The following is a 19,649-nucleotide window of genomic DNA, read 5'->3' as shown; positions in this document are numbered from 1 at the left end:
ATTGTAAAGAGTTTTGTGACATCCAGTGATTGTGAAAGACACACTGATTGCAAGGTTACCCTTTTTTTCATACTTGAGGTGACATAAAAGAACAAATTTCTCCCCAATTATCTCCACCTTTTTTCATAATATCTAAGTTTTAAGAGAGAGTTTTCTTTTGTCTTGCAGTGAACTTCAATTTTTGGTCATTTTTTTCTGCAATATTTACATCCTATACTACCAATTTAATGAGGAATGCAGGAAAAACCTTTAACCAAAGAGCAGACATAATGGTGAGTAGCATGGTTCTATTTAAAGGAAGATAGATGTATGTGCGTGAAAAACCATGGAAGGAAATGTTGGTATTCCTAGATGAAGAATTGTTGGCCAAGAAAGCTCATGTGGAGCCACTGGTAATAATCAATAGTCCCATGTTAATGTCCTGGGGACGGGCTCAAATTCCACCATGGCAGATGGTGTAAATTGAATTCAATAACCATCTAGAATTTTTTTTAAACTGGCTAATGGTAACCATTCAACTGAAGAAGGGCTTATGCCCGAAACGTCGATTCTCCTGTTCCCTGGATGCTGCCTGACCTGCTGCGCTTTTCCAGCAACACATTTTCAACTTGTTTTAAAAGCCTATCTGGTTCACTATATTTAGGGAAGGAAATCTGCCATCCTTATCAACACTATATGTGACCCACTGCAAATGTGATAAGATTCTTAACTGGGCTATCAGGGATGGACAATAAATGCTGCCCTTAAACATAAATAAGAAAAATAATAAATGCTGGTATAGAGCAGTTAAACCGAATGGACCTGCTCAGAGATATTAAGGCACATTTCTGGAGCAGAGGGGAACTGAATCGAAGTTTATTGGTCTACAGGTAGGGGGGGCACTACTACCACACCACAAAACCTCTCCAGCCTTGGGCTCAGACTCCTGTCCCTTTATGTCCAGTCCACTGGTGGAGTGGGAGAGGGAACGTATATTCGGGTTTGACGGTTCCGGCCGGACGCTGAAGCCGTCGGAAACTGACACAGACCAATCAGAGCCCACCGGCGACCGGGCCGATTATTGATTGGTCAGCCGTCCCGGGATCTCATCTGTGATTGGAGGAATCAGAGCGGTCCGCCGCCCGGCAAACAGGGAATTTCAATCCGTTTGGTCCCCTCTAGAGACGGGCGGGAATGATTAAACAAAACGAACAAATAAACGTCTAATCCGAGGGCGACGGAGCTTGTATAGCGATCTGAGTGGAGACAGAGAGGGATATTCCGACGGGCGGCCGTTACCGTTTGAATTGGCGCAGGCGCGAGCGACTGGTTTCCGCTTGGGCTGGGCCGCCGGATGTGGCCGGCCGGGAGGCACGAGGGCGCTGTGGGGTCCGCACTTCCGGTACGTACACTTCCTCCCCTGACCTGACCTGACCTGGGATTGAGACCAGGTGAGGGGGGGGGGGGGGAAGGAAAGGAGGGAGAAAGAAAATAAATAAAATGAAAGGTGAGGTGGGCAAGAAGAGAGGGAGAAAGGTAGGTTGTTTGGGGTGGGGAGAAATGAAACAAAGTGGAGTCTCAGGTAGCTAGGATAGTGAAGAAGGTGCTTGGTATGCTTTCCTTTATTGGTCAGAGTATTGAGTACAGGAGTTGGGAGGTCAAGTTGCGGCTGTACAGGACATTGGTTAGGCCACTGTTGGAATATTGGTGCAATTCTGGTCTCCTTCCTATCAGAAAGATGTTGTGAAACTAGAAAAGGTTCAGAAAAGATTTACAAGGATGTTGCCAGGGTTGGAGGATCTGAGCTACAGGGAGAGGCTGAACAGGTTGGGGCTGTTTTCCCTGGAGCATCGGAGGCTGAGGGGTGACCTTATAGAGGCTTAGAAAATCCTGAGGGGCATGGATAGGGTAAATAGACAAAGTCTTTTCCCTAAGAATAGGAGAGACCAAAACTAGAGGGCATAGGTTTAGGGTCAGAGGAAAAAAAACTTTAAAAGGGACCTAAGGGCAACCTTTTCACACACGGGGTGGTGCATGTATGGAGCGAGCTGCCAGAGGAAGTGCTGGAGACTGGTACTATTACAACACTTAAAAGGTATATGAATAGGAAGGTTTTAGAGGACTATGGGCCAAGTGCTGGCAAATAGGACTAGAATAATTTTGGATGTCTGTTTGGCATGGATAAATTGGACCAAAGAGTCTGTTCCTTTACTGTACATCTCTGTCACTGTATAACTCTGAAGAAATAAAAAGGGAGAGAGGGAAGGGAAGAAGAAAAATGAAAAGAGGGAGGAGATGGGGAGGAAAGGAAAGAAGGAGGGAGTGAGAGAGGGAGGAGAGGTGAGGCTGGAGGGAAGATGAGTGTAGAGCAGAAGAAGATGTGTGTGAGCAGTCTTCCCCCAGCTCCTCACTGTGATCCCTCCTAGGCTTTCACCCTGCTCCTGTGGAAAGATGGAGGAAATTATTGAAAGGTGGGGGTGGCAGGATTCAGTTTATATATTTTCTCCTCACCACCATCTTACGCCTCTTGTGTTTTACAAGTTGTCAAAAAGTAAGGTTGAGATGATCCTCAAACAAATTTGGTGCAACTCTGTTGTAACCAATCCAGCCCCCAATAAGGGCAGTTTGCAGTCTCGAGTGAAACAAGCACAAAGAAATTGCTGGCGAAACTCAGTACGTCTGGCAGCATCTGTGGTGATAGAATAAGTAAACATTTCAAGTCCTATATGACTTCTTCAGTACTTGAATTTTGATATTATTAGCCTTATGAGTGAGATTGGGGGCTGGGGTGCCTGCTCTGCTTTACTGGGTCAAGATGATGTAACTGCCCACCCAAATGTGGTTGTATCTGTTCCACTTGCACTGCAGTGGCTCAAGAAGACCACCTTTGCAGCAGCAATTAGTTTTGGGTCAAATTCACTTGCAACCTGTGAAAGATTAAAAGCAATTTACTATTCTTTGATCCTGAAAATTTTGATTTTGTTTTAAAAAATGAGAAAATCCTATTTTTGCCTTTGCTTTATAGAAACAAAAAAGTGATTTTTGAAATTTGTAGCACAGGTTGATAAGTATGTAAGTTAGCTCCCTGAGCTGGAAGGTTTGTTTTCAGACATTTCGTCACCATGACTAGGTAACGTAATCAGTGAGAGTCTCTGGTCAAGTGCTGGTGGTATGTCCTGTCTCTCAATTTATAGGTCTTGGTTTCTTAAGGTGAATGATGTCATTTCCGGTTCTTTTTTCAAGGGGAGGTAGATTGGAGCTAAACCGCTGTTTATTGATGGAGTTCTGGTTAGAATGCCATGCCTCTAAGAATTCTTGTACATGTCTTTGTTTCACCTGTCCTAGGAGTGTGTGTTGTCCCAGTCAAAGTGGTGTCCTTTTTCTGTATGTATGGAAACTAGTGATAGTGGGTCGTGTCTTTTGGTGGCTAGTTGATGTTCGTGTATCCTGGTGGCAAGTTTTCTGCTTGTTTGTCCAATGTAGTGTTTTTTACAGTTCTTGCATGTTATCTTGTAAATGACATTAGTTTTGCTGGTGGTATCTAATGGATCCTTTAGGTTCATTAGTTGCTGTTTAAGTGTGTTGGTATGTTTGTGGGTTACCATGCTGCCAAGGGGTCTGGAAGTCATTCATTATATGTCTTTAATGTAAGGTAATGTGGCTATAGTTTTTGGTTGTGTTGTGTCTGCTTGTTTGGGTTTGTTTCTGAGGAATCAGCAGATTGTGTTTATTGGGTGTCTGTTTTCTTGAAAACGTTGGATCGATATTTTTCTTTTTGTAGTTCTTGGGTGTTGTAGTGCGATGCAGCTCGTTGAAATAATGTCTTGATGCAGCTCTGTTTGTGGGTGTTGGGATGAATACTTCTGAAGTTAAGTATTTGGTCTGTGTTTGTTTTTCTGTGGATGCTGGTTTGAAGCTCTCTGTAAACTGTATATTCAACTGTCATGTCTTGACAGTTGGGCACCTTGTTGTCGTCCTCCTCCTTCTTTGTGAATTTTATGCCTGTCAGGATATTGTTAATAGCGCTGTATGTTTCCTCTAATTTGTTCTGTTTGTGATGACAAAGGTGTCCACGTAGCAGACCCAAAGTTTGAGTTGGATAGATAAGAGGGCAGCTTGGTCAAGTCTACATTACTGCGTCTGCTATGAGCCCTGATATTGGTGATCCCATGGGTGTTCCATTGACTTGTTTGTAGGTTTTGTTATTGAATGTGAAGAAACAAAGAAGAAAGGAGCAGTAGGAGGCTATTTGGGCCTTCAAGCCTACTGTGCCATTCATCATGATCATGGCTGATTGTCCAACCCAATAGCCTAATTCTGCTTTCTCCCTATAAATATGTTGTTCGGCACTTCCTGAGAAAATGTTCCTACCTTGTTGTTAACTGCTGTTTCTCGCCACAAATGATGCCAGATCTGCTGGGTATTTGCAGCATTTTCTGTTTTTATTGCTGTAGGTGAACAATCTGGTCTTGAAATGGAAACATGGTGGTCTATCTCTTTGATAGGTTTAAAGTTAAAGTTTTTATTTGTGAGGTTGCGTGTGGCAGCGAGTCAGTGAATCTCACAGTATACAAGAGGCCCTTTGGTCTATCGTGTCTGCACTGATTCCATGCATTCTATTGTAAAGCATATGGAGATCCTTAAACAATAGTATCTTGTTATTTCTGTTAAGTATGATTTCATTCCTTTTTTTTGGGTTCTGTGGTCAGCTAAACCTTCTTGTTGGGAGTGAAGTGAGACATTTGAATCTAAAGCAAGAAATGGTCAGCATTAAAAGGTTTATTTTAAATAACACGTGGTTAGATAGTGTTTGATAATGTAACACCCATTTTGGGGTGGTTTGTTACAGAGGTAATGTCATGGATGAAAAAGCTGGACTGAAGTATTCTGATTTGGTGTTTGGAGTCCCTTCCGTTGGGCTTCACTTGAAATTAAGAAAACCAAATACTGCAAATGCTGGAAATTGGAAATAACAAAAACAGCTGGAAAAGCTCAGCAGGTCTGAATGCACCTGTGGAGAGAAACAGAGGTAATGTTTCAGTTTGATCTTTCATCAGATGTTAACTCTGTTGATGATGAAGTTCTGATGCAAGGTTATCAATCTGAAACAGTTACTGTTTCTACCCACTAGAGATTGTTAGACCTGCTGAGTTATTTGAATTTTTTTTGTTATATTTCTCTTCAGGTTTGAGATGATTGTACTGTGTCTGCTTTGAAAGTTTTTGTATTACTTTGAAAGTTTTTTTATCCTTCCAAAGGTTATATTTTATGGCAACTAGCTGAATTGCTGGCAAAACATATCTTAAAGTAATTTTGAAAAATAAATGCAGAAAATACTCAGTTCTGGCAGCATCTGCAGAGAGAAAAAAAAATCAGCATTTCAGGTCTACCTGACCTGTGTATTCCACCATTTTCTGATCTATATTTCAGATTTCCAACATTTTGGTATCAACAGTAGTTCTTTGTCAATTCTGGCATAAAATATTGTGCTATGCAGATGCTAGTTTTTATAAACTCTGTCAGTGGAGATTATGTAATGATGAATGTGAGTCAGTCAGTAATAACTGGAGCAGTCTGAACAATAGCATATCAAACAAATGTCATGATGTAGCTTTTTATTATTGTTCCTTCATCACATTTGGGCATCAGTGGTGAATCCAGCCTTTATCACCCTGGAGAAGGTGGTGTTGAGCTATCACCTTGAACTGCTGCAGTCTTTGGGCTATAACGGCCCCCATTGTGCTGTTAGGAAGAGGGCTATGAATTTTGATACAGCAGCAGGGAAGAAATATTGATAAAGTTCCAACTTCCAATGGAAATATGGGCAAAGTATCGACTGGTCAGTGTCTTATGTAGCACAAAGAAAGTTGCTAGAGGTCAGTCACCTTCGCTGCAAGACATCTCTCTGCAGATGTTCCTCAGAGTAGTGTTCTAGACCAAGCTATGTTTAGCTACTTGATCAACAAGCCTGTCCATCATAAGGTCGGAAGTGGAGATATTCACTGATGGTTGCACAATTTTCAGCATACTTCACGACTCAAATACTGAAGCAGTCCCCAGAAATACCTGGAGGATGTCCAGGCTTGGGCTGACGTGGCAACTAGCATCGCCTGCCACTTGTGTAGCAATAATGAGCATCTTCAGAAAGAGAGAATTTAACCATCGATCTCAACATTCAATGCCATAACCATTACTGAATTGCTCCCTGTCAACATTGATCAGAATCTGAACTGGACCAGCCGCGTATAACTGAACTGGACTAGCCGTATATAAATAATGTGGTTACCAAAGCAAGTCAGAGGCTAGGAATTTTTGTTGCGACTGGCTCACCAATTAACTTCCAAAGCGGATTCTCCATCTAAAAGGCACAGGTCAGAATGTAGGACCAAATTCCTACAGATGCTGGAATCTGAACTGAAAGCAACAAATGCTGGTGATCACAGCGGGTCAGGCAGCATCCATGCAGAGTCCAGACGACTCTTTGTCAGAGCTGGTCCAGTTCAGATTCTGGTCAGTGATTTATGGTAGGATATTCAACTTTTAAAGCACATTGCCTTAAATCCAATTTAAAGGCATCTTTGTATTTCTTGTTCTGTATTCATCTCGTAACAACAGGCAAAGATCTAGACAATTATCGGCAGATACTGAAATTGTCTCTCACTCTGTGACTGAAAATAAGGCATTACCTTTTTTACATTCAGTTCTTTATGAATCATAAATATCTGCTGATTTGTAAAACAAAATTGAGACATTAACCGTTGAGAACTGTATTATTACCTTCCAGAAAGGGAAACAGGAGCTTTTAAAGCACTTTGACAATTTCTGTAATATATCTTGTTATATTAGGAAGGAGAAAACATTACAAGCTGACACCACAAGATGTGATGAAGTATTCTAAAAACTGTAATGCACTGAGTGCATTTTCTTATTTTGATTAGGTGCAATATAATGGCAGCTGGGAAGAGTGTAAAGTATAATTCTCTGGTGCTTTTGTGCGAATGGAGCTCATGTGGATTCACTGCATCTGGAATGGAAGATTTCAGCAATCACATTGCAGGCCATTTAAAGGACCAAGTCCAGGGGGATGAAAATGACATTGAACCACAAGGTAAGATAACAGTGCAGAGGGTCAAACATAAAACGTGCCAATGACAGTGTTTGATATAAAAACAAATAATTACAGTATGGCATGGTGGATGCAAATAACTGAGGAACTAACCAATTATGTTTTGAATTTTTAAAAATACTTTGATCATTTTTTCCCCTCCTATTTTTAAGTTGGGCTCTGTCACTGAGTGGAAAGTGAGCACTACAGATGCTGGAGATCAGAGTCGAGAGTGTGTTGCTGGGAAAGCACAGCAGGTCAGGCAGCATCTGAGGAGCAGGAGAATTGACATTACGGGCATAAACCCTTCATCAGGATTCACCTGCTCCTTGGATGCTGCCTGACCTGCTGTGCTTTCCAGCAACACACTCTCTCAACTCTCACTGAGTGACTAGTTTCCAGATTTCCATAAATGAAACTCTTGAAAATGCAGAAGTTTGTATTCCTATTATAATTGGTGTGCTCCTCTTTCCCCTTTTGTGACCACATTTCAAAGGCACCTCATTGTCTGCAAAGCAACTTGGACCTATCCGAGGCTGGGAAAGGTGTTTAAGTTCGTTCTTTGAAAACTTTAAGTTTTACTACTCTGGGACAGAAAGGCAATGCGGATTGATGAGAATCTGGTGATGGGTGAACAATATTAAATGATGGAATGAAATTTTGGGATAATTTGGAGATTGTGAAATGTTAAAATTTACATGACCATTTCCCATTCTGCAGAAGAAAATGTTTACTGAAAATGTTCTGAAAAGTATTTTGTTATTTTTCATCCAGTAACTGTGGGTAAATTCGCATTTTAATCTTAAACAGTTTTTCCTTCATGCTGCTGAGAGCATGGTGTATTGTCTGGAAAAGCATTTCCGTTATTGTTAATGCAGCTGATTGAAACAGCAATTTAGTTTTGAATAGCTCATTCTATACAAGACAACAGAAATGGAGTTGTGGTTGATGTTAACACCATTACTGCTGGCCTATGCTGTAACATTTACTATTTTAGACCTTTTCTCTTCTATGCACGCTCATTCATTTAATATTGGACACAGTTGTACAATGACTGTATTGTAAATTCACCTGAGGAGTTTTGCTATTGCACTGACCCAATCAAATGAACCAGCCATTCAAATGTGGCAAGAAAGAACTAATAAACTATACAAAGTGTGCAGATGTCCTGTAATTAAACTGAATGGGTTACAGAGAAAGTCAGTAGAACATGCTCCTCCTGTGAACAAATAAGAGAAAAAAAAAATCTTCCCTTTAGAATAAAGCTGCATGTTTGTCAATGATAAATATAGATGACTCTGACTTGAATGCTGGAGGATTAACCTTTTTTTAATTGTGAAAGTCTTTTTGCCTGAGCAAAATAATCCAGGCTGTGCTGAACCCGTTTTGTGTCATTGTTTCCTAGAGGAGCACCAGTGTCTGTGGGCAGAGTGTGGATTCTACACGGTGGAGAGCTCAGCTGACCTGATCCGTCATGTTTACTTTCATGCCTACCACACAAAACTGAAGCACTGGGGTCTGCAGTCCCTGCAGGCTCAGAGCGAACTCGAACACTGCATAATGGATCAGCAGAGCCGCAACGTCATTCCAGAAATCCCAGAGAGTTTTGTCTGTCTCTGGGGCCACTGTGATGTAAGTCAACCATGCAAATCTGAATCGTCTTTTCATATCAAGTACTCTGTGCACTCATGTTTATTTCAGTTTTACCCTTGAGATTTCTTTTAAAGAGATTTGTTTTGAGCTTCAATAGAATCCCTACAGTGTGGAAACAAACCCACACTGACCCTCCGAAGAGTAACCCACCCAGACCCATTCCCCTACTCTGTATTTACCCCTGACTAATGCACCTAACCGACACCATTGGCAATTCACCTAGCCTGCACATCTTTAGATTGTGGGAGGAAACCGGAGCGTCCGGAGGAAACCCACACAGACAGGGGGAGAATGTGCAAACTCCACACAGACAGTTGCCTATGGCTGGAATTGAACCCGGTTCCCTGGCACTGTGACGCTGCAGTGCTAGCCACTAGCCACCATGTCGCCCCCATGACTAAACATAAGAATTTCTAGAGGTGAGCAGGATGATACTATCACAGAGAATATGATGCTGTCTGGGAGAGGAAACTAGCATTTCTAAACTTCCACCCGGGCAGCAGATTTCCAGCTCCTTTGTTACCCCTGCAGCATCTTTAATGCTGCAGAAGCAAAACGCTGCAGATCTTGGAAATCCGACATAAAAACAGCAAATACTGGAAACATTCTCAGGTCAGGCAGCCTCTCTGGAGAGAGAAATAGAGTTGATATTTATGCTTTCGTTGGAATTGAAGCATTGAATTTGTTTCTCTTCCTCCAAGATTTCCTCATGCAATGACAGAGAAAGCTCGAGGGGCCAGATGGCCTATTTCTGCTCTACGTTTGTGTATTATATGTTTACTGACCAGACAGGATGAACTTCCTGTCGTGAACTATTAAAATCAGCTGTCCCAGAAGGGCACTGACCTGACTTGTGCTGGTTCCTACTATTTTATAGTCATGGTGAAATTGGCACAGATTGGAGTTTGTTTTTAACAGTTTCTAGTGAACCATATGGGCTTTGACGCTTTTTTTTTTCAGTCTTTGTACTTTCTCCCTAGAGCACATTTGAGAATCCAGAATGGTTCTACAGGCATGTGGACATGCATGGAATGTGTTCAGACAGGGATGCAACCACAGATTCTAATCTAATAATTCCCTGTCGTTGGAAAGGTATGTTCTTGGGAAGCCAGACTACCAAGCAAGTTGTGGTTGTTTCCACCATTCCTGTTTTAACAAATGGGCACAATTGACGACAAGATAATGCTTAATGGGAACATCCCTTGACAATTTAATTATGACAGAACCTTTTGTTAGCACAGGACGTCCCAAAGTGCTTCATAGCCAATGAATTGCTTTTGATGTGTAGTTAGTCGTCTTATGGCAGCAAGCTCCATGTAGTGGAGCAATTCATTTCCCACTTGCTGTCTTTTTAGATTGTGATGCAACTTTCAGAGTGAAATTTAAGCTTCGGGAGCATTTACGTAGCCACACGCAGGAGAAAGTAGTGGCATGTCCCACCTGTGGAGGGATGTTTGCAAGCAACACTAAATTCTTTGATCACATCCGCAGGCAGATGGCCATGGAATGTAAGTCAAGTATCTTTGGAATGTTGAAAAGGATGTGGTTTTTCAGTTGATGTTTTAATTCCTTTCTGGAGCCTGGAAATCTGATTTTTTTTTTTTAAGCATAGCAGTTTTTATTACCTAAAACCAATTTGGAACTTGGAAATAATGCGTAACATGGCTTAGCAAAGTGTTAATTGGTTTCTGGAGTGTATTGACTTGTTGTGCCAGTGTGACAATATACTGTGCTAGTTATTCATAATTTCATTTTGGTGTAAAGCTATGACTTCAAACTGGGTTGTGTTTAAGCATGCCATTTAATGCTATTGATGCAGGTGCAAAGCTTCACAAAGACAGCATGCAAATGTATGTTTTTACAGGATGCTTATCCTAGTTCTAAATGTATTATATGCTGTCCACCATTTTGTCTTGGTAGACCAACGCTTTCAATGCTCCCACTGTTCAAAGAGATTCGCTACCGAAAGACTACTCAGGGATCACATGCGACATCACGGTAAGCAGAGTTTTATTGCTGTTACTAATCTTCATATCTGGGATAATTTCATACAAACTGCTGACCGTTTTAGCTACACTGTCTGTTTCAGAAGGATAAAATATCAAGCTTTCACCCACACCATTTACATCTTTTTTTAAGAATAAACAGCACGGTCTAAGAAAAATAAAATAGTGTGGTGGATTTACCGTAGCGAAAGGTGTAGAGGAACAAATGGAACAGGAGGCAAGGTCAGGGAAAGGATACTGGGGACGGGCATTAGATAGTACGGATATCAGAGAACATAAGGCAAAGTGAACAGTAATGGTTGCAGAGAAGAGAGGTCCAGAGTCCATGTTATGTCCTAACAAAAAAGTTAGTTGGAAAACACCATACTATTACCCTCCACTCAAAGTTTGCTTCTCTCAAATCAGATTTGGATATAAAAATCTTGCAAATCAATAGGAAGAAAACAAAACGTTGTGACGTTACAGTGTGGTAATAGTTCCTGTTCTTTTGGAATCAGAAGGAATGTCCATCATCCCGTGTCTCAGTAAACAGTTGACTAACCCTCCTTGTGAGGGGATAGATGAAATGTTTAGCTGGGTTTGAATGAACACTTGAATGTTTGTTTTCTAGTGAACTATTACAAGTGCCCATTTTGTGATATGACCTGTCCAGCACCTTCTGCCTTGCGGAACCATGTCAAATTCCGTCACAGTGATGAGAAACCATTTAGTTGCGAATATTGTGAATACAGGTATTGTCTTCAATTCACATAATGGTGTATTTTGTCCAGATATTCCTGCTTTACCACATTATTTTCTGCTTCTAGAAGTAGTTGGTCTGGATTTTTCATGGCTATCTTTACTTCTGATGTACCTTCTAAATTTTATATGCTCTCCCTATCGTTTCATTAAACCGTAAATTCTGGTAGGATTGTTCCCAATTGTAACTCTGCAGAGTCTTAATGATCTTTGTGAACTAATCCCTTCGCTTTTTCATTGTAAGCTATATTCCTAACTTTAAATCTCTGCACACTTGGTAGTGTACTAATAAATCTGTGTGCAAGGTTTGCATTACTTTGACGTGAACCCCATTCATGTGGTGAGGAAAGCCATGTGGCAGTCCACGCTTGTCCAGTCAGAATATGACAAGCTGTTAGAGCTGCCTTTTATCCTGCAATAAGATCAATGCAAACTTAGTCCCATTATGGTATAGAATCGTAGAAGAGTCATAGAATCCCCACAGTGTGGGAGCTGGCCATTCAGCTCATACCTCCAAAGGGCATCTCGCTTGGATCTATCCCCCTAATCTATCCCTGTAACCCTGCATTTCCCATGGCCAATCCACCTAACCTGCATCTCTTTGGGCTGTGGAAGGAAACTGGAACACCCAGAGGAAACCCACACAGATACGGGAGGGTGTGCAAACTCCACACAGCCAGAGGGTGGAGTCAAACCCAGGTCCCTGTCGGTGCCAACAGTAGTGTGAGACAGCAGTGCTAACCACTGAGCCACCATGCCACCTGATGTTCCACTAACTAAGCTCCAAGTATTTTATGTGCTAGCTGATCCCATCATTTTCAGGAAATAACACACTGAACTTCACGTATTATCTTCCACTTCAGATTTTGATGTTCATGCTTAGGTCTTGCAGAAATGCTGTTCATTTAACATGAAAAATTTATTTCTTCAAGTAATTTCATTCCATGCGAGAAATTTTCAACTTGAAGGAAGACTTATTAGCCTATAATTTTCTTAGACTCTTCTTCTAAGAAACAAAGTGACCAGCTGTCATTCCTTCATCAAAGTTTTTAGAGCATTAACAGAAATTGGTGAAGAAACCCAGCAGCTCTGGTAGCATCTGTGGAGAGGGAAACAGAGTTAATGTTTCAGGTGCAGAGACCCTTCTTTAGAACTGATTGTCGCTAGGAGAAGGCAGAGGTAAGTAGTGAAGTACAGTTCTTACAGCTTGTGCTGAGTTTTGCTGGAGCACAACAGGAGCCCTAAGTCAGAGACTTTGGCCAGGGATTACAGTGGTGTGTTGATTTTACCACAAACTTGAAGTGAAGCAATGGTGGGGATATCATCCGATGAAATGAGATTAGTAACCAGCGTGAACACAATGGCCTGGTGTTCCATGGTCCAGGGAAGATAGGAGAAGTATCTTTTACCATGAACTTGAAGGCAGTGAAATTCTTCATTTTCCACATGGGAGCCCTGTCATCTTCTGAAGTCAATACGGAGTTCATCAATTTTAGGGCTTGAACATTTTCTCCCATGTCCTTGCCTTGCCTTAGCCCTGTCATCACAAACAACCCATTGTCAGAGACAAAGATCCATATTAGCAGCTGTTCATTCTCCCAGGCTACCCTTTACACTAACTTATATCTAACCAACTGTTTTCTCTCCCTGGGCTGTCCACCTACGATTTACTCCCCAAATCCTCTCCTCCCCACCCTATCCTCAGCACATCAGTCTTCTAGCTACAGTCATTCCGAAGAAAGGTTTCTGGACCCAAAATATTAACTCTCTCTCTCTCTCCACTGATCTTACCAGACCTGCCAAGTTTTCCAACAATTTGTGTTTTTCTTTCAGATTTCCAGCATCCATAGTTTTTTGGGTTTTTTTTAGAACATTAGGACCCACTGTTTGTTCTGTAACCACCTACAAGTCAATTAATTGTAGGCAGTGACTACTTTTCAATGCACAATCCTGGTTACTCCATCTGAGTGATACTGAAGATAAAACACACAGGGACTTAGGAAATAGCAAAAATATTATAAACCTTCCCCCTTCATTAATAATTCCCTATTCTTATATGGCTGTTATTTTACTGGTAGTGTATCTGTGTGTCATTTAGATTTTATTTTGCTAACGTCCCCTGCTGTGGTTTATCTGCTCTAATTGCATTATCATTCAGCCTGACTATAATCTCTTTACAGTTCCAATAGGGGAAGATATAAAGTGCTCTTGTGTGGTCTCTTTATTTTCTGTCTTCTCTTTTAAGTTAATTGAATCATGCACAGTGATTTCCAAATACGACCTAGTTTTCAGGTTGCCTACAGCTCCTTTCATTAACCAGAGCATGGTCATTCAGTACTTTCTGATGGTGTGGCCAAGTACTGACTTGGAGCAGTCCTAACTAATCTACATGACATATTCTCCTTTTGTTCCTCTTGTCTTCAGTCATCTTTGGATAATTCAAATATCTTCAATTACAGCTATTATTTATACCCACTATTCTATTTTTAAAAAAAATTCAGTTGTTCCACTATTCAGCAGCCTGTAATAAACATCTGGTTATGTGACCAATCCCTTGCTATTCCAGATAATTATCTTTTAGATAGAAATGGTGAAACTAATCTTTAGTATCTGGGATCCAGTGTGATGTACAAGCTGGAGAATTCTAGCATTGTTCACTTAAGGTCTTTGCTAACGCTCTGTGGAGAGTAGGTGCCTATCTACCAACATTGCAAAATCACTTGTGATCCCCACAACAAAATCTGTAAACTTAAGAAAGGCAGCATTTCTAATGATATATCTCCAGTTTGGAGTTGTTATTGATGTTGGGTTGTTCTCAATATTATTAGGGGTTTGAGAGATTTGTATTGAAAGTATTTTGAAAATTATGTTTGCTGTAATGTGTTTCTTCCCAGCTGCAAGAACTTGGTGGATCTAAGAAAGCATTTAGATACACACAGTGAGGATCCAACGTACCGCTGTGAGTTTGCAGGTTGTACATTCACTGCACGATCCCAGTATTCCATCAAGTCCCATTACAGGAGAGTACATGAGGTAAGCATTTGAAAGCGATGCTGTGTTTTGCAGCATTTTGCAAGATCCAATCGCAACATTTCCAATCTACCTATAAGAGTCTCCCACCTGAAGTGGGATGTTGCATCAATGAAGAAAATACTTTATTGCAATCCTTGCAGTAATTGTGTTTGACCATTGCTGATATCTAGTGAAAAGCTAATGAAAATGTAAAAATAATGCCACTGTACTTTATATTTCTCAAACACCTTGGTTGATGAGCTCGAGTTTGACTCCTTGAAAGGTATACCTTCTAGAAAATGGAGTTAATCTATTCTGAGGTATCCATTATGTCTGATTCTTGATGAAAGCTGAATTGCTGTGCTTTCTGTCTTGCACCTTTGCTTGATCCCCCTGTCCTGACTACAATTTGAAAAGGAGGCAGTGAGTAACATGGTTTAAACCGCTCTGAAGCAGTTATCTAAGCGTGTTTGTGACAGCAGATGGCTGACACTGTGGATTTTGTTTATTAACTATGGATTTGTTAGCTTCAGCTGCTTATTGGTTTGAATCTGTTATAAAGGCATAGTAACTCTCAAAAAACCAGTTTCCAAAATTGGAAGATCTAAATTTTCATCACATTTTTTTTAAAGGAATAGGACCCAAATAACTTTTAATTCTTGCACATCTCACATAACTTTAATTCTTCATATCATAAACATTTCTTCTCTGTATGTTTTGATAAGGGCTACCTCTTTGAGGGTAGTTGTGGCTATAGTTTAGCTTTACATTGTGGCTCCTAATTAATTCAGTGTCACTGAATTCTCCTTCCCAGGGGGATAAGGAACCTAGATATAAATGTCATGTTTGTGACAAATGTTTCACCAGAGGTAACAATCTGACTGTGCACCTCAGGAAGAAGCATCAGTTTAAGTGGCCTTCAGGTCACCCACGTTTCAGGTATGTCGGTATATTGTACGTTTACTTCACGTTATGGTGTAACTTTTTATTTCATATTGTCACATCACGTTGTCCTAATGTTATCACATTACCTTGTCCTATTTTATGAGGTCAGTTCGCTCAGTTGGCTGGACCGCTGGTTTGTGATGTAGTAACGCAAACAGCGTAAGTTCACTTCCTGCGCCAGCTGAGGGTATGTGGAAATCTTTCCTTCTCAACCTCTCCCCTCGCTTGAGATGTGGTGACCTCAAGTTTAAACCACCCCAGTCTCTCTGTAATGAGAGAGCAGCCTTATGACCTTGTAGGTTGATCTGACTTCTATCCCTTGATATGAGTTACTGCAGCCACAACTCAAAAGATGCAAATTTGTTGCCCAAAGCTTGTCGCAGAGAGAGTTAGCAGCCTCAGTTTTGATGACCACGACGGTGACTGTTTTGAGAAATCGAACTGATTTGGGTCAGTTTTTGGGTTTGTCAAGGGCGCTTTGCAGTGCAGCTATGTCTGTCAGCTGTGACTAAAGCAAAAATGAGTTTCATTCCCCAGCATGGACTTTAAAGTCTAAAGCGATTCTTCATTTCACGGTCCCTTTAGGTTTGAACAAAGTATATGCGAGTAAATACAGAAGTGAAATGTCCAGGAAAGTAGGTTATAAGTCACTAACTTTGGAGCAGTGAGATGTAATGAAATGACATTGCTAATCACTGCCAACCTTAGCTCTTTATTCCTATACCCATTGCTTATAAAAATCCATCAGTCTCTGATTGAAAATTGAGTTGAGCTGACATCCACTGCTTCTTGTGGGATAATGTTCCACATATCCATCACCCTTTGTGGGGGAAAATATTTCTAACTCTCCACCTGAATGGCTCCAGTTTTGGGGTTATGTTTCCTTGTCATACCTAGAGGAAATGTACCAAAATTAGACAGAGGTGGATAAATACTTGATAAATATGGGGGCTGGAAGGTTATCAGGGATTTGGACTGTCAACTAGATCAGGAGAAAGTGAGGACTGCAGATAGTAGAGATCAGAGTCAAAGAGTGTAGCACTGGAAAAGCACTGCAGGAGAGTCGACATTTCGGGCATAGGCCCTTCATCAGGAATGAGCATTCATCAGCATCCCTGACAAAGGGCTTGTGCCAGAAACGTCGATTCTCCTGCTCCTCGGATGGTGCTGTCCGGCTGTGCTTTTCCAGTGCCACCTTCTTTGCCTCTGTCAACCAGGTCATTCATTATCTTATTAAGGGACAGACTAGGCTTCAGGAGCCACCTGGCTCAGTGTTTGTATGTTCATATAAGCAAGAAAGCATTCTCATAATGTGGTATGGCTTGTGGGTTTCACATTGGCACACAAATTGACACATTTGTTGTGAACTCAAATCTGCAATGTCCCGTATAGCAGCTGGTAAATAGTTATAGAAATGTACAGCACTGAAACAGACCCTTTAGTCCAACTCGTCTATGCCGACCAGATATATCCTACATTAACCTAATCTCATTTGCCAGTGCTTGATAACTATTAATTACAAGCCATTTCCTTTCAGGGAGAAGGAAAAAAGAACTTTTTCCCAACTGCTTCACTCTGAAGATCCAGAAAGTGTCTCTGCCCAGAGCTTGCTTTACTGGAAATAAGAGGTGGTTAGCTATTTGTCTCCTGTCTGGTTAAGAAATGTTACAACTCTGGGGTAGAGCGAAGAGAATCAATGTGAGGCACAAACTGCATGCTCTCACCACTTGCATTAATGTTCATTCCTCAGGTACAAAGAGCATGAAGATGGTTACATGAGGCTGCAGTTGGTTCGTTATGAGAGTGTTGAACTGTCCGAGCAGCTAATGAAAGACCGGGAAAAGCAGGACGGCCGCATGGACAGCATGTCAGAGAGTTTGTTTCTGTCAGAAGCAAACCTAAGGGGGATTATACTAGAGCCGCTGGAAGAGTCAAACAGTGAGGAACAAGACCCAGGGAAGCGCAGTCCTGATGCTCTAAACTATTGTACAGCTGAGACCTTACAACACCCCAGTCATAATGAGATTGCTGGTGGGGGACAGCTCCAACAATCGCAGTTGAATTCCCCTGACACAGATAAAAGTCCAATCATCAGGGTGGTCAATCGGACGAATGAGTATGGAGAGAGTGAAACTGTTTATTATGTTCTGACCAATGCACCACCCAGCCCAGGTAACGCTGAAGTATCTGGTGAAGATGTGAATGTGGAGATTGAGGGAACCTCAACTGACAATATAGAAAAGACTGCCGAAGAACTAGGCATTCAAATAATCGGCTAGGATTAGTGATCCGCTCCCATCACTGCTGCTGCTCTTGATGGGAAACTGCGATTCGGTCTGATCTCTATATTCTGTTTTAGTCGAGTCAAGAATGAGCTTTGTGATGCTGTATCAATTTGGTTGGGAGACTCGGACCATATTTATGGTGGTCATTTTTTTCTAATGTACCCCCTCCCTTCAAAACAAGAGGTTTGTTATGTTCTGTCTGTAATGCTGTCAGATGCAGTGCAGTCCCTATTCAATTATACTAAATCATTGGATTAGACAAATCTATTAGAAAATAGATTTTGGCAGGTTCTGGATGGTCAATGTCAATGCAAATGCAGTTCTCACCAGTATTTTTATTGTGTAAAAATCCTGTACTGTTACTGTTCATTTTTGTGAAATGTCCTTTTTAGCACAGCCATCCGACACGCAAACAGGTCCTTACTATTTTTTACTCTTTTTAGGAGTAAAAATTGCTGTAAAAATTTCCTCTGTTACCATAGGGTCTGACATTACACAGATTAACAGGATGATTTGAGGTCCTTTCTCTTGTAAGTCATTGATTTATGCTATTTTGATCCAGAAGTATCTGCATCGCACATGGGCCGTTCGTATTATATTAACACGATATTCAGCCAGTGTAATAAAGATCAATGTTTCCTTTAACAGTGGTACTTTACCACTAGCTTCTCTGCATACTCCTATCTTCAAACTCCACCCATCCACATTCTCTTCCATCTACATTCCTGTTGTTAAGCACCTTTTGAACTCGCATCAGGTATCTGCATATCTGGCCATCCTTGTGATTCCATGCCCATCTTTTTAAGTTCATACTTTTTTAACTTGAATTTGTATTGCAGCTACTCACAGTCAAACAGAATCAAATAGACTGAGGCTGAATTCCATGCACCAACACTTCAATCTGAGATTGCTATCTCCTTCAACTGAGAATATGATGCAACCTACTTCAGACTTATAGTCTGACTTAGAATCTTGCACTACTTTTAAAAGCATCTTTAACTACTAAGTAGTAACAAATGATGTGATGTGAGTTTCAAGCGTCAAGTTTGGCATGTAACATTAAGCCTGTGTGTTTACCAGCTTGCTATGGATTCATAATTGAACTAACACTCACAATGTAACTAACGCCACGTATGCTTCTAAGAAGGTGGTGTTATTTTGACAAATGTACGATTGATTTCTTGGGAAATTATTAAAGTGGAGTATTCTAATAGTTATGATTGAGCTAAATTATTATTGTAATGTAATTTGTGTTCAAATAGTGTGGTGAGCAAGTTTGCTTAATCTGCTATTCACTAACATGTGCTAAATTTTGTTTTGGCCAGTTCTTGAGTTACAACTTTGTATTCATCAATTCCTTGAAGTGTTGGACTGTGCTTACCCCTGAGCCTTGAGCCAACGCCAAGAGTCACACAACCTCCACTCGGTATCTTTCTGTCTTTAGGAAGACAGGTCAGGTGGAGTGCAGTACTGATTTCACATATTATTGGCCTTATCGTGTATTCTATGGGGGGGATTGTATTTTTACATTTTCACTTAAGAGCAGCAATTTACATGTAACAATAAAGAGTGTGTCGGCAGGGACCAATGACAACTTGTGGTTGCATAAGCACCTTCATGTCCTTAAGTACTTCATAGGAACATTATCCAATAAAACATGACACCAAAACCATGAGCTATTAAGACAGAGGGAGGATGGATGGGAGTTTTAATGGAGACATTCGAGAGTTTAACGCCCAAGCAGTTGAAGACAGGGCTGCTAGTGGTGGATTATATATATTCACTCACCAGTTAGGCTGGCTTTTATGGCCATCCCAGAGGGCAGTTAAGAGTCACCCACATTGCTGTGAGTCTGGGGTCACATGTAGGCCAGACCAGGTAAGGATGGCAGTTTCCTTTCCTTAAAGAACATCAGTGAACCAAACA

At 41.1% G+C, this 19,649-nt stretch overlaps 1 protein-coding gene across 8 annotated transcripts; it reads left to right on the top strand.

Annotated features, from left to right (window-relative positions):
• The first annotated feature begins 171 nt into the window (after window positions 1–171).
• On the top strand, window positions 172–19,323 carry LOC122540624 (histone H4 transcription factor). Of its 8 annotated transcripts, none has more exons than XM_043676590.1 (10): window positions 172–272; window positions 6,918–7,087; window positions 8,490–8,716; window positions 9,718–9,829; window positions 10,093–10,245; window positions 10,658–10,735; window positions 11,354–11,474; window positions 14,376–14,514; window positions 15,308–15,432; window positions 17,189–19,321. In XM_043676590.1, the coding sequence occupies exons 2-10, from the start codon at window positions 6,928–6,930 to the stop codon at window positions 17,715–17,717; spliced, it is 1,644 nt and encodes a 547-aa protein (XP_043532525.1). In that variant the 5' UTR covers window positions 172–272; window positions 6,918–6,927; the 3' UTR covers window positions 17,718–19,321. The 8 variants fall into 8 exon arrangements, with proteins under 8 accessions (XP_043532525.1, XP_043532531.1, XP_043532526.1 ...); XM_043676596.1 differs by lacking the exon at window positions 172–272 and adding an exon at window positions 1,195–1,381 and having other exon boundaries at window positions 17,189–19,323; XM_043676591.1 differs by lacking the exon at window positions 172–272 and adding an exon at window positions 1,383–1,430.
• Window positions 19,324–19,649: the final 326 nt, after the last annotated feature.

The sequence above is a fragment of the Chiloscyllium plagiosum genome, chromosome 35, assembly GCF_004010195.1.
Source record: "Chiloscyllium plagiosum isolate BGI_BamShark_2017 chromosome 35, ASM401019v2, whole genome shotgun sequence".
In the NCBI taxonomy this organism is placed as follows: Eukaryota; Metazoa; Chordata; class Chondrichthyes; order Orectolobiformes; family Hemiscylliidae; genus Chiloscyllium; species Chiloscyllium plagiosum.
Note: the sequence above shows the minus strand (reverse complement) of the source record. Positions and strands in the feature narration are given on the sequence as shown.

Excerpts from the sequence above, each read along its gene's own strand:
- LOC122540624 (XM_043676588.1), top strand. The coding sequence starts at position 2,431 with ATGGAGGAAATTATTGAAAG. Across the intron at positions 7,088-8,489 it reads AAATGACATTGAACCACAAG|AGGAGCACCAGTGTCTGTGG; the intron begins GTAAGATAACAG and ends ATTGTTTCCTAG. Across the intron at positions 14,515-15,307 it reads ATTACAGGAGAGTACATGAG|GGGGATAAGGAACCTAGATA; the intron begins GTAAGCATTTGA and ends TCTCCTTCCCAG.